The sequence below is a fragment of the Motacilla alba genome, chromosome 10, assembly GCF_015832195.1.
Source record: "Motacilla alba alba isolate MOTALB_02 chromosome 10, Motacilla_alba_V1.0_pri, whole genome shotgun sequence".
Classification (NCBI taxonomy): domain Eukaryota; kingdom Metazoa; phylum Chordata; class Aves; order Passeriformes; family Motacillidae; genus Motacilla; species Motacilla alba.
The window spans coordinates 20,184,748-20,197,701 of record NC_052025.1 but is presented as its reverse complement, the minus strand read 5'-3'; the positions used below and the strand labels follow the sequence as shown (position 1 = coordinate 20,197,701).

General features: G+C 59.6%; 1 protein-coding gene across 4 annotated transcripts in view; it reads right to left on the bottom strand.

Moving 5' to 3' along the window:
- FRMD5 (FERM domain containing 5) overlaps positions 1-12,954 on the bottom strand; it is a 63,846-nt gene that overhangs the window by 9,155 nt on the left and 41,737 nt on the right. For 3 of the 4 annotated variants that reach the window (XM_038147290.1, XM_038147289.1, XM_038147291.1), the window contains exons 2-7: positions 7,775-7,879; positions 6,604-6,646; positions 6,070-6,148; positions 4,127-4,224; positions 3,545-3,668; positions 2,829-2,916 (exon numbers count right to left, since the gene is read on the bottom strand). In XM_038147290.1, the coding sequence (XP_038003218.1) occupies positions 2,829-2,916; positions 3,545-3,668; positions 4,127-4,224; positions 6,070-6,148; positions 6,604-6,646; positions 7,775-7,879 (537 nt within the window). Of the gene's footprint in view, positions 1-2,828; positions 2,917-3,544; positions 3,669-4,126; positions 4,225-6,069; positions 6,149-6,603; positions 6,647-7,774; positions 7,880-8,208; positions 8,315-12,954 lie in introns of those variants that run through there. The other variant, XM_038147292.1, reaches the window with a different exon arrangement.

Sequence of the window (12,954 nt, the reverse complement as noted above, 5' to 3'; positions counted from 1 at the left end):
TAATCAGTGTAAGTATATATAGTTTGTACATAGATATATGCCATTTGTTTGGTATATGTAATTACTATAATATATATAGTTTAATATGGTTATTTATTATATTATCACAGAATATCCAGAGTCACAGTTATCTGTTATCATCTACATTAAATGTCCTATTGATATATAGAGAATTCATGCTGTTAATATAATCCCATGTTAAATTGTTGCAATTAATGTGTATTTACATACATATATTTATATATATATGTTGTAACTATATTACTTCATGTAAGTATATATAGTTATTATGTAGATATACACTATTTATTTGATACATGTAATTACTATAATATATATAGTTTAATATGGTTATTTATTATATTACCACAGAATATCCAGAGTCACAGTTATCTATCATTATCTATATTAAATGTCGTATTGACATTTATAGAATTCCTGCTATTAACAGTTATACCGTGTTGTAATTGTTGCAATTAATGTGCATATATATATATATATATATAGTAACTATATTACTCTGTATAAATATATATAGTTAGTATATAGATATACACTATTTATTTGGTATACATAATTACTATAACACATACAGTTTAATTTTGGTATTTATTATATTATCACAGAATATCCTGAGTTGGAAGGGACCCACAAGGATCACTGACGTCCAAGTCCTAAATATACATATATTATATATAGCAATTAACCCAGAACACGATAACCCCCAGCGGTACCTGCCTCCCTTGGAGCCCTGCCCAGCCAGTGCCAGGGACACTGAGCCAGTCCAAACCCAGTGCCAGGGGTTCCTGAGCCAGTCCAAACCCGTGTCAGCCCCTCAGCCCAGTGCCAGGGACACCTGAGCCAGTCCAAACCCAGTGCCAGGGGTTCCTGAGGCAGTCCAAACCCAGTGCCAGGGGTTCCCGAACCAGTCCAAACCCAGTGCCAGGGGTTCCCAAACCAGTCCAAACCCAGTGTCAGCCCCTCAGCCCAGTGCCAGGGGGTCCCAAACCAGTCCAAACCCAGTGCCAGGGGTTCCCAAACCAGTCCAAACCCGTGTCAGCCCCTCAGCCCAGTGCCAGGGACGCCCGGGGAGGGGCACAGGCAGAGCCAGGGACAGGCTGGGCTGTAAAGCCCAAACCAGCTGGGGATCAGCAGCACTGGCTGGATCCATCCCGGGGCGTTTGGCCAGCAGATCCCCAGAGGGCTTTTGAGGGTGCTCCGAAGCAAAGTCCACCTCAGCTGTCGAGGCTGAACGGCCCAAGGGAGGCAGAGAGTGCTGACCCTCAGCCCCACACCTGCACAGGCAAGGGGGCAGCCCAAACCCACCCCCTGGCTGGCACAGGAGGGACATTCCTGCGTGCCTGCGCCCCAGCCAGCCACAGCTCAGGCCCGGGCTGCCCACAGGGCTTTGGCTCTTTCCCAAACCTGGGGAAACCGCCAGGGAAGGAAGCAGAGTCTTGGCAGAAGGATGTATCCTCCTGGGGGTGCCTGGCCCCTACACGGGCTCAGAAAATGTGTGGATGTGGCACTTAGGGACAGGGATAGTGGTGGCTGTGGCAGCGCTGGGGGATGGCTGCATTCCATGGCCTTTGAGGGCTTTTCCCACCAAAACCTTTCCGTGGCTCTCTTTGGCCAGGCCAGAAGTTCTGTGCATCACAAGAAACAGAGAAACAGAGGCAGCCCTGCTGTTCTCCCACACAAACACCCATTCCTACAGGGATTTACAGAACAAGCACCAGGGACAGCCCAGGACCCACTGAGCCCTGCTTAGGAGAGGAAGAGCTTTCTCCGTGTTTGTTTTTTGGGGTACTACGAGAGTACCATGAAAACTTCAGACAGGATTGAGTCCAGGGGCGCTGAACTGAGGATGGCTGCTCAGAGGGAACAGCCCCTCACCCAACCTTCTCCACAGTCCACTGGGGAAGGGAGAACAGAAGAATCAGATCCATTTAACTTTGGTTTCCAGGTCCTTTAAGCACATTAACAGCAGCCCTTGATGAATTAGGCAGAATTCTGCTGATAGACACTTGTATGTCTATGTTTGTCCTTACAGGAACATTAATTAGTGTAACTCAAATATGTTCAAAAGGCTCTTACAGTAAAAGGATGGCAACTGCCTGACTCTGGCAGCCAAGGTGGGTGGCTGCTGGCAAGACCACTGCTTGAGAGGGAATTCAGAGCAAAGCAACCTCCTGGGTACTCAGAAGCTGCCCATAAATGGGGAACCCCCCCAGTTACTGCAACTGTGTGTGTGTGTGGCACAGTGCAGGGAAAAGCCCCATGGAAAAGCCCAGGGAAAAGCCCCAGCACAGGCACTGCCCGAGTGCAGCATTTTCTGTCTGCTCTGTACGTCCACCTGCGAGTGATGGGATTACCAGGGAGCAGAGAGCCACATGCAGTGGCATCCTCAGTCAATAAAGAGCATTTCCAGCAGCAAACTGGATTATGGGCTGGCCAGGGCAGAGGGATGGGCTGTCCCAGCCAGATTAATGCCTGGTGGCTCCTCAGCCACGACACCGACCTTGTTCTTCTGCAGGAGGGGATCGACCACCCTGTCACAGCTGTCTGCACTGAAAATGCTTCCCTAGAGCTTCCCTGGGAGGTTTCAGAGCCCTCGCCCTCCCTCTCCCCCCGTGCTCTCACCCTGGCCAGCCATGGGGCCGAGGCTGAACAAGGCTGACGGCCCCAGCACGGCCCCCTGAGCACAGCCCCAGGGCTGCTGGCAGGTGACAAATGCACCTGGGACAGCCCCCGGCACCTCAGCGGGGCATCACAGAGGAGTCCAACCCCAGCCACAGCCGCAGGAATGGGTTCAGGAACTGTTTTACCTTGCACGGGTGTGGGTCAACCCCGTAGGTCTCCAGAGTCTGGGCTTTCCTGAGGAAATTCAGCTCTGAAGTAGCTGGTGTCTGCCCACTGCAGGAGGGAAAAAAGAATATTCCATGGCAGGCAAGAAGGGGAAGGGCAGCTGCAGGGTTCTGCTAACGATGAAGCACCAGCCACAGCAATTCCCATTACATTTTTATGGGATCAGCAGGAGCCCAGCACTGAAGCCTGGCCATCCTCTCCTGCCAGGGCCATCCACAGGACCCACGCTGAACTGGCAGCACTGGGAAGGGTCAAAGGATCTGCCAAATTAGGGATGGATTCCCTGCTTGCAGCACTGAGGGGGGAAGAGGAGCTTGGTGGCGGAGGGCAGCAGCCCCTGGCACATCAGGACGCAGCTCTGATGGGTTTTGGGAAGTTCAGCCCACTTCCCTCCCTGGGAACCCTTCAGGACACAGCTCCAGAGGCACCAGCAGTGCTGTGGGATAATGGGGATGGCTGCTGGTCTCCACAGCTCAGTTCCCTGGAGGGGGTGAGGGCAGCAGGGGTTAGGAGGGTCACTTGGCCACGGTCCCCATGAAGGTCACTGTCCCCACGGAGCCCCCTGGGCCGTGCTGGCTGAGGCAGGAGCAGGTCCCAGCAGGATGTGACACACGAGTGACAATCCCAAACGGCGACAGGGCTGCTCTGGGTGTCACCGACCCCTCAGCTCCCCTACCTCAGCTCTGACTTGTGGATCTCGGCGATTTTCCTCTCCAGCTTCTCCGAGTGCTTGGGGAAGAACTGGAACTTGGAGCTGTAGCCCTCTGGGTGCTTCCCCGGGTCGTAGTCCCCGATCTCGGCTGGTGGGAGACAGCTCCAGTGGGGAAGAGCAGCAGGACCAGAGCACGGCGTGCATCCCCCTCCCCATCCCTAGCCCGGGAATGCCGCTCCACCCCGCTGCCTCCCTCTGGAGGGATCCCTGGCCAGGCATTAACTGCATCCAACTCGTTCTGCTGCTTGTGTGGCTGTCACCTGGCAGCAGACGCTCACTGTCCCAAAGTCATTAATTCCTCAAGCTGCAGGAGCAGGCAGGAGAACAGGCAGGAGGGCAGGGGCTGGAGGAGCCCAGGGGCTGCTCCTGGGGTCACCGTGCCCCCCGTGCAGGTGTGGCCTCGCAGGTGAGAGCCCAGCAGCCATCCTCACCCTGCCCCGGCCCAGCCCAGCCCAGGTGGGTGTCCTTGTCATGGCAGGCGCAGTGACCCGCTGTCAGGGCAGGGGTCCTTGGCAGGAGAAGGGAATTTGTGCTGCCAGAGCTCACCCTGCAGGATGTAGGCAGCCAGCAGCGCGGCGTCCGACGTCTTGCACAGCAGCCGCCCGTGGTACAGATCCCTCTTGATCTGCAGGAACACCAAGTACCTGGGCACAGGGGGAGAGTCTCCTCATTAGGCACAATTTAAATTACCCAAACAGCCCGTTTAGACGTGGAATGCCTGCCACCAGGCGCTCGCTCTGGCATCTCTGCCAGCAGCCCAACATGGCACTTGCTGGGCTGACCCTGGCCAGGGTCTCATGAGCTAGAGCCCACCAGTGCCTGCTGCACTTCCCCTGGGTGTTCAGCTTCCCCATGATGCGATTTTATCCTGCCCAAACTTTCTGTGCCCTTCTAGGTCTGGGTGTATGCACCCACGTCCCTCCCCCGTGCTCGCTGCACCACCCAGGGCCAGCTGCCTCCTGTGCTCCTCTTCCCTGTCCCTGTGCCCAGTTCAAGGACAAGCTATGTTGGAAAAATTGCACATTCCAATAAATTTAAACCTAAGCAACATTTTGGGCGGCGTCATGTGGCGTTTGGGAAAACCTTTAGCTGGTGAAACATAAGTCATGAGGGAAGGAGCGAAAGGGAGCGCTCAGAAATGAATTCCAATAACCAGATTTGCACTCTGCAGTCCTCGGTCACGCCTCATCGCCCAAATCTGAGTTTACGATGAGGCAAACCATTAATTTTCACAGATAAAATACATTAAAGAGAAATCTTGGTATTAGAGTGGACTCAGTCCAGGGAAAAGTGAATTTTAAGCCCGGGCTCCAGCTGCAGCTGCAGGCACGCCTCAAAGGGCAGCAAGCAGGGGCAGCTCACCTGCACGGGGCCTCAGCCTGGACCTCTGGGGGCGACAGAAGGCAGAGTTGGATCAGGTTTGGGGAGGAAATTCTTCTCTGTATTCCACCCCCTGCCACGGGCAGGGACACTCATGACCGGGCTGCCCCAGTGCCAGGCCCTCACCACCCTGGCAGAGAGGAATTTCCTCCCCATATCCCAGCTCAGCCATTCCCCCTGGGCTGGCACGGCAGCCTGGCGTCCCGAGCCCCTCTCAGGTCCCGCGGCAGGGACCCTCTGGCCCTGGAGGGGGCTCGGGTGTCCCCACAGGAGGTGCAGAGCTGCCCAGCTGGGCTGCTGGGGACGCAGGGCTGGCTCTGCAGAGCTGCTGCGCGGCCCCGGGGGCTCTCGCGTCCTTCCTCAGGCAGGAGGAGCAGCGCCAAGAGCCCCTGGAGACAGCAGCTCAGGAGAGGCTGTGCTGCAGCTCTGCTGGCAGCGCCTGCCCGGCGCTCCTGACGTCACAGGGACACGGCTGGCAGCCTGCAGGGGAGCCCAGGGGGCTGCAGACGCTCCAGCCCTGCCCGGCGAGGACACCCCGAGCTGGGGCCCTGCTGGGGCACAGCACCAGTGCCTGCCTCTGAAGAGGAGCAGTGTGGGCAGCAGGGATGGTGCCACGGAGCGGGGGCTGTGCTCGGGGTGCTCTGCCCTGGAACTGACTGCACACAAAGACCAAGCCAGGGGCTTTAATCACAGAGCCCAGGCATGGCTCAGGATCCCAGGGATCCCTGTCCCCTTAAAGCCCACCTCATTCCACATCTGGAATCATCATGGACAGCTTCCACCATCCCAGGTGCTCCCAGCCCCATCCAGCTTGGCCTTGGGCACTGCCAGGGATGCAGGGGCAGCCCCAGCTGCTCTGGGCACCTGTGCCAGGGCTGCCCACCCTCAGCCCGTGCTCCCCACCAGGCACAGCAGCTCCAGGTGCTGACCCAGCACAGGTGGGGACTCCTGTGCTTTTCCCCCACAGCAGGAGCAGTCCCAAAGCATCCGGGCTGGCTGGGAACCCCAATGGCTCTTTCCTGGCTGCAAAGCGAGCTCGTGCTGGTGCCCCTGCCCCGGCCAAGCCCCGCTGCCGGGCTGGCCAGGCCCCACGCCGTGCCCAGCCTCACCTGGTGATCTCCTCCTTCAGCGCCGCGGGGTCCGTGGGGTAGAACTTGACACGGAAGCACATGGTGAAGGGGGGCTGGGCTGCAGAGAGCAGGGACACCGTGTCACCAGAGGGCAGAGCTGTCCCCTGCACCCCTCACCACCCCGCTGGAGCCAGCTCACACTCGGGGTCTCACCTGATTGCTCCCCCCAGACTGCCCTTGCTAAGGAGGGGCAGACACTCCTCACTGCAGGGGCCACGGCAAGAATGTCCCTGGCAGATGTCCCTGGGACGTGCCAGTGGCTCTGTCTGCCCACCACCCAGCCCGCTGCCCGCTCCCCAGTGCACCTCCTCAGCCCATCCTGCTGTCCCTGGAGCTGCTGCCCTGTGCTGGCCGTGGCTGCCCCGGGGCTGGGCACAGCCCTGCTCTCCAGCCAGCAGAACCGCTTCTGGGGGAGCTGCTCCCGGCAGAGGGGCTGGGAACTGACCCCCAGGAAATGGGAATGCACCTGCGATGGAAGGAGCGGGGTCTGCCCAGACCTCCTGCAACACTCACCCCGCATCTGCTTCACCACAGACTTGGTAAACTCCAGCCAGTGCTGCAAGGGAAAGAGGGCAGTTAAAGCCTGGCAGCCGTGACCGCATCAGGTGGGGAGGATGAGGAAGAGGAGGGTCCTGCTCTGGGTGAGAGAAGCCCCCCGAGTGCGGGTGAGTGGCCCGGGAAGGGAGCAGGAGGCTCAGCAGGTCCCATCCGCAGGGAGGGAGAGCTCCGTGCCCAGCTCCTGGCTCAGCACCGGCTGCTCCCTGTGACAGCAGAGGCACAGGAGCCCCGGGAGCAGGAACTGGCTATTCTGGGGCTTGTTCTGATCGCTGGGGAGCCCAGCACGAGGCTGATCGATAGCTGTGCCTGCACAGCGACTCCCAGGCACGGCCTCAGGGCTCTGAGGGCAAGCAGGGACTGAAGGAGCCCCGGAGCTCGTTCTGCACCAGCCCTGCGTGAGCCCAGGGCACTCCCACAGCCCTGCTGTGCGGGTCCAGCACCCTGGGTCTGCGCCCCATCCTCTGCCCGGGGCTGGCAGGACAGGATCCGCGCCGGGAGCCTCCTGCTCTCACTCTCCATTGCCCGAGGCAAGGCTGGAGCCCTGGCTCCTCGGCACGGAGCTGTCAAACGGGCCGATCTCGGTGTTAAAACGCGAATCTGCTCTACAGGTGGTCCTGCCGACCCGCTGCCAGGGGCTCGCCTCACAGCAGCACCGCGTTCCCTCGCCCTGCAGGCTCCGGGGTGCAGGGTCCGAGAGCCGGGAGAGCTCCGGGGACACGTCCCGGCCCCGCCGCGGCTCCCGGGGAGCCGGCACACCGGGGCTGCTCCTGGGTGCATCCCAGGGCCCTCCCTGGCGGGGACCCGGGGGGTTCAGGGGGCTATGAGCAGATCCCTGTCCCCCGGGGGTTCAGGGGGCTGTGAGCAGATCCCCATCCCCTGGGGGCTCAGGGGGCTGTGAGCACATTCCTGTCCCCCGGGGGTTCAGGGGGCCCTGGGCAGATCCCTGTCCCCCGGGCAAGGGAACAGCCCTGTCACAGCACCCAGAGCTCACCCAGGGCGGGGGAGAGCTGCTGGGGAGGAGCCCCTCACCACTGCCCGCTCCTGTTCCAGACCTCACTCCGGTTTCCAGCTGCAAGGACAGGCCTGGGCCCGCTCCCCCAGCCCGGGCAGGGGGTCTCTCTCTCACCCTTTGCTTGTCGGGGTCCACGAAGCGGATGCCGAAGTAATCCTTCTCCAGCAGGTTCAGGTGGTGGCACAGAAGGTCGAACAGGTACTGGCCCTTGGCATCTCTCTGCGGGACAAAGAGTCGGTGAGAGCGCAGGGGCGGTGGGGCACAGCCCGGCGGGATGGGCGTGGGGCGTCGGAGCTTGTGAAGCGACACCGAGGACAGCGCAAAGCTCCCGGTGGGACAGTTTCGGCTCCGGAACCTTCCCCCATCCCACCTGAGGGGCAGCCGGGTCGGTTACGCCCCGTGAGAAGGGATGGAAACCCCCGGGCCCAGGTGAGAATGTCCCGATACCTGCCAGTTTCACACCCGAGCCGGCCGTGCAGGGGCCATCATCGCCCTGCTAAAAAGCATGATCGCCCTGCAGCACCCGCTTCGCGTCGGCCTCTCCTCACCTGTCTCCGCACCGAACAAAGGTCGCTTTGTGCGGTCAGCCCCGGGCTGTTCCCGTGCGGAGATCTGGCCACCACCCCCCCAGAACTCTCCTCCCGTTCGGCCGGGGGCTGCAAACCCTGCTGCTTTGCCCGCGGCCCGCGTTCGAGCCATTAGCGCCTCGCATCCCGCTCCCCCCGCATCCCGAGCGACTGACGGCGGCATTCCCGGCGATCAAAGGCTGCTGCTGACACCCGCTGCCTGCTGCCTCCCCACCGGCAGCGCCGGAACATCGCCGGAACATCGCCGCCTGACAGACGCACGCACCGCGCTCTCTGATCCGACAAGCGCCGCGCCGGGGCGGGCAGCCCCCCGGCAGCCGCTCGGCAGCGGGGGAAGCCCACGGGCCGCAGGAGCCCGTGCCCGGGGCTCGGTGCCGCACAGGGACGTTTTGCTGTAAATAAAGAGGGTTTCACACGCGGCTCGCCCTGCCCCGGCAGCCCCGGCGGGATGAGCAGCGCCAGCCTGGAGCCCGGGGGGAGGCGGTCACGGGCGGCGAGGGTGGAAAAGCCCTCCGAGACCATCCCCAGCCCCGCCGAGGACAGCACTACCCCGTGCCCCAAGCGCCCCATCCGCACGGCTTTAAATCCTGCCGGGACGGGGACTCCAGCCCTGCCCTGGGCAGCGGCTCCAGAGCCGAGGACTTTTCCCAGCGCGCAGCCCGAGGCCGTTCCCTCTCTGTCCCTGTTCCCTGGGGGCACAGCCCGACCCTCTCGGGGGTCCCTCCTGCTGTCAGGGAGCTGCAGACACCGAGAAGGGCCCCCCCGAGCCTCCTTTCCTCCCGGCAAAGGTCTGTGGCTCCGCGGCTGCTCCCTGGGCTCGGTGCAGCAGCTGCACGCCCGGAGCACGGAGCTGCTGCTGCAGCCCAGAGAGCGGCCCCGCTGCTGGCCCGGCCCTGCAGAGATGCACGGAGCTCCAGCTCCTGAATCATTCCCAGCTGGACCCCAAGGACGGGCTGCCAGACGCACCCGGAGCCGCTGCTGCGGGAGGGGAGGCTGACTGCACACCCCGCAGCATCCTGTCCCTCCGCTGAGCAAACCTCGCAGGGACCTGCTCCGGGCTCCTCTGCCTTCCCCTGCCCCAAACCAGCCCGCGGAACGCTTTCCTCTGCCGTCTGCACAGAGGCACTGCAGGGGAGGACAAAGCAGACGCCCCCGGTGCCCGGAATCTGGTGAAAGTGTGAAACCACGGATGGCATTACAGGGAAAACGCTCCCTCTTTGATCTCTCTAACTTGAATTAAACATATTCTAAATTAATCATTAGCAGAATGTCTTTCAGGAAATTATCTGAACTGCCTTTACAAATCACGACTTAAAAGAGCTCCCGTTGCATAACACCGGCTTAAATAGTCCACGTCCGGATCTTTACGTGTTCTTATAAAACGAGGCTCCTGTCTGTCCACAGGCTTTTGAGGCCAACCTCCCGGGGTGCCCGGGCTGACGGGGACACCACGGGCGGCCGCTGGCACACGCTGGGACGTGCCAGGCTGGCACCCAGGCTGGCTGCCAGTGCCTGCCGAGCACCCTCAGCACCCGCAGCTGCCTGCGAGGGAGCCAGGGAGGGGCTCTTCACCCGGCAGGGACAGACTAGGGGGAAAGGCTGCCCACTGCCACAGGGTGGGACGTGGGAATTAGGAATGGTTCCCTGGGGGGACACTGCTGGGGCCAGGGTCCATCATCACCTGCCCCTGGCACAGCCCCTGGTACCTGAGGAGCTTTAACCTGTCTGCAGCAGCTGCATCCTGACATTCCCGGCTCCACGGGCCCTTGGTGGCCTCAGGAAGGAGCTCTTCTTCATGTGGCTTTAGGATCCCTTGCTGGGAGGGAAGCAGGGCAGGCTCTGTTGGCCGCAGGGAGGCCCCGCTGGGTTTTTTCCCGTGGCAAACACACCCGTGTGAGGCAGGTGATGGGAACCCGTGCCAGGGATGTGGGCTCTCAACACCCTCAGCCTCTCAACAGAGCTCAGCAAACCCCATTTGGGACCCACCTGGCCCTGAGCTGCATCCCAGTCCCCGGCAGGGCGCTCAGCACCTCTGGGAAGGTGCAGGGGATGCACCTGCAGGACGCTGGGGTTTGGCACAGCTCCTGCAGGACGCGCTGTGAAGCAGAAGCAGGCTCTGGGGCCACGGGCCCCGCAGCTCTGGCACACACAGCGGCCCAGGGGGCTGCCAAACTTTAAGAAGATTAAATTTACCTTGCATTCTTTGCTTTTCTAAGCTTCTCAGCCAAAATTAGGGTCATCCACAGATAAAAAAAAAAAACGGCAAAAAAAAAAAAAAAAAAAAAAGGAGAGAGATTTAAAAATAGCAGCTCATCTGCAAATGAGCAGAGGGCTCAGTGGAGGCAGGAGCCTTCAGTCCCACCCCAGTGCCAGCACTGCACTGAGGACGAGCCCTGTCCCACAGCCCTGGCTGCGGGGATTGGTGGCACGGCCGTTTTCCAGACCGTTTACCCCACGCCATGGCAGGGCTGTTTCACTCCAGCTCCCAGGCAGGTGTGGCACAGCACCAGCCCCAAAGCCGTGGCAATGCTTTCCCTTGCCAGCCTGTCCCCAGCCCCGCTGCCAGCCACTCCTGCCACCTGCAGAGCCCGGGCAGCACCCCCGAGCCAGAGCCCAGCCCCACTCAGCACCTCCATCCTGGGGCTCACATGCCGCCTTCCCCCCCAGCTGCTCCACGGATTAAGCCCAGGATTTGCAGAAGCAATAGAAGCAGCTGAAAGTGGCTCCTTCCTGCGTTATTTGGGCTGGAAATCTCCTTGTGGGCTGCCCACTCGTCCCTGCTTCCTGAGCTTAGGAGGAGATTATTTTTTTAAAGGAAACCGTCAGAAAAAGTCTATTTTACAAAGTGAAGTTTAAGCTTAAGTCTCTTTGGCAGCAACATCTGAGCTGGGAGAGATCAAAGACCCTCCAGCTCCACTGCCAACATGAAGAGATTTTCACCAGCAATTTGACTGCAATATTGTGGTTTAAATGCTTCATTTTCCAGGTTCGGCACCGTGCTGCAGGAGCCCAGGATTTATCATCCCTCAAACAAAGTTAATGTTGCCTCTGCAGGCAGGGCCAAGTCCTGACTGACAGCTCCCAGCCCTCACCGTGAGCCAGAGCCTCTGCTAAGCCCTGGGATGAGGAGGAAATGGGCAAAAATAGGCCTGAGAAGATTCATTTCCAGGCAGGGAATAAGCAGCCCCGAAATCCACGGGGGCAGCTGGAGCAGAGCGCCCCAAGGGATCCCTGCCTGCACGGACCCCTCTGCCAGGGCCCCAGGAGGGGCTGGGGGCTCCCCCAGGGCAGGGCAGGGCTGGGGCTGTGCCTGCACCTCCTGGTGAGTGGGGCAGGAGGGAGATCCGGGACTGAGGGCAGTGGAGTCGGGTGGGAAGGGGCCTTAGAGACCACCCCTGCCATGCCAGGGACACCTCCCACTGTCCCAGGCTGCTCCAGCCCCATCCAGCCTGGCCTGGGGCGCTGCCAGGGATCCAGGGGCAGCCCCAGCTGCTCTGGGCACCTGTGCCAGGGCCTGCCCACCCTCCCAGGGAACAATTCCTGCCCAATATCCCACTGAACACTGCCAGCTGGAAGCCACTCCCTGAGTCCTGCTAAGATGACAAGAAAAGATGCCCTGGGAGCCACAGGTGAAGGCAGAACCTCAGGGGATTGCCCACCTGCCCAGCAGAGCCCTGCCCACCCGAGGAGACTCGGGGAAGGAAAAGTGTTTTACATAACTCCAGTGTAATCCTGTTATATTTATAGCATATGCATTTCAGTTTTAATTCCCTGTTATCTCTAATCCTTCCTCCTCGCTGACACAGTAATTTCTGTCTTCAGGACTTATCTGGGCAGTTTGATCCAGAAGTTTATAAAGCTCCAGAGGAGGAAAGTTCCTAATGAAGGGCCCCACGGAGCCTTAAACTCCAGATTTTCGATTCTCCTCCTAATCCTCCGCAGGTTTCCAAACCTTTGACACGCTGGCGTGTGCAGAAGGCTCCACACGGCTCTCCACCGCGGAATTTCAGCCACCGATGCCCTCATTTGGGAAGCTCTGCAGTGGGACAGCGCTTGAGCACGTTTTTAACCCCGTTAGGAATCAGGAGCTTGTGCCAGGAGCGCCGCCCAACTCCACAGCAGGGTTTTCCTGACGGCTTTGCCAAACTTCCCCCGTGCTTTCCCCGGGGCTTGCCCAGCCCTGCAGCTCTCCAGGCACAGCCCCAGGGCTCAGCAGCTCCCAGCAGGGAGCAGGACCCGGCTGGAGCACTGTAGCGTTTTGCCCGGGGGGTTTCGAGCTGATCTGATGAGCTCTCGACACCCCAGCGTTACACCCCAGAATCGCTCAGCATTCCTTGGGAGGCATAAAAGGAGCAGGAGGCTGATGTGACAGCGTCAGCAACAAAAAAGGTTTAATAAAGGCAAAATAACAAACTCAAAGCGATCCAGGTGCCACAGGCTTGTGCTCCTGGTAAAGACACCTCACAAAAGCGATTTGGTTTCTTTGTTCTGTCCTTTTCTACTCAATGGCCCAGGCGGGACCTTTTGGCTCATGGCCAATTAGCTGTCCCCAAACTTGAGGTGAAGCCCCAAGGTCCTATCAGGGATTTTCTACCTGATCACTGGGAGAAAGTTCTGGGCTCTTTCCTTTTTGGGGGACAGAGGAAGGTTCTGTCACTCTGTCCGTAGGGGGCACATTCCTACAGAGCACAGCGGAGCAGAGCAGAG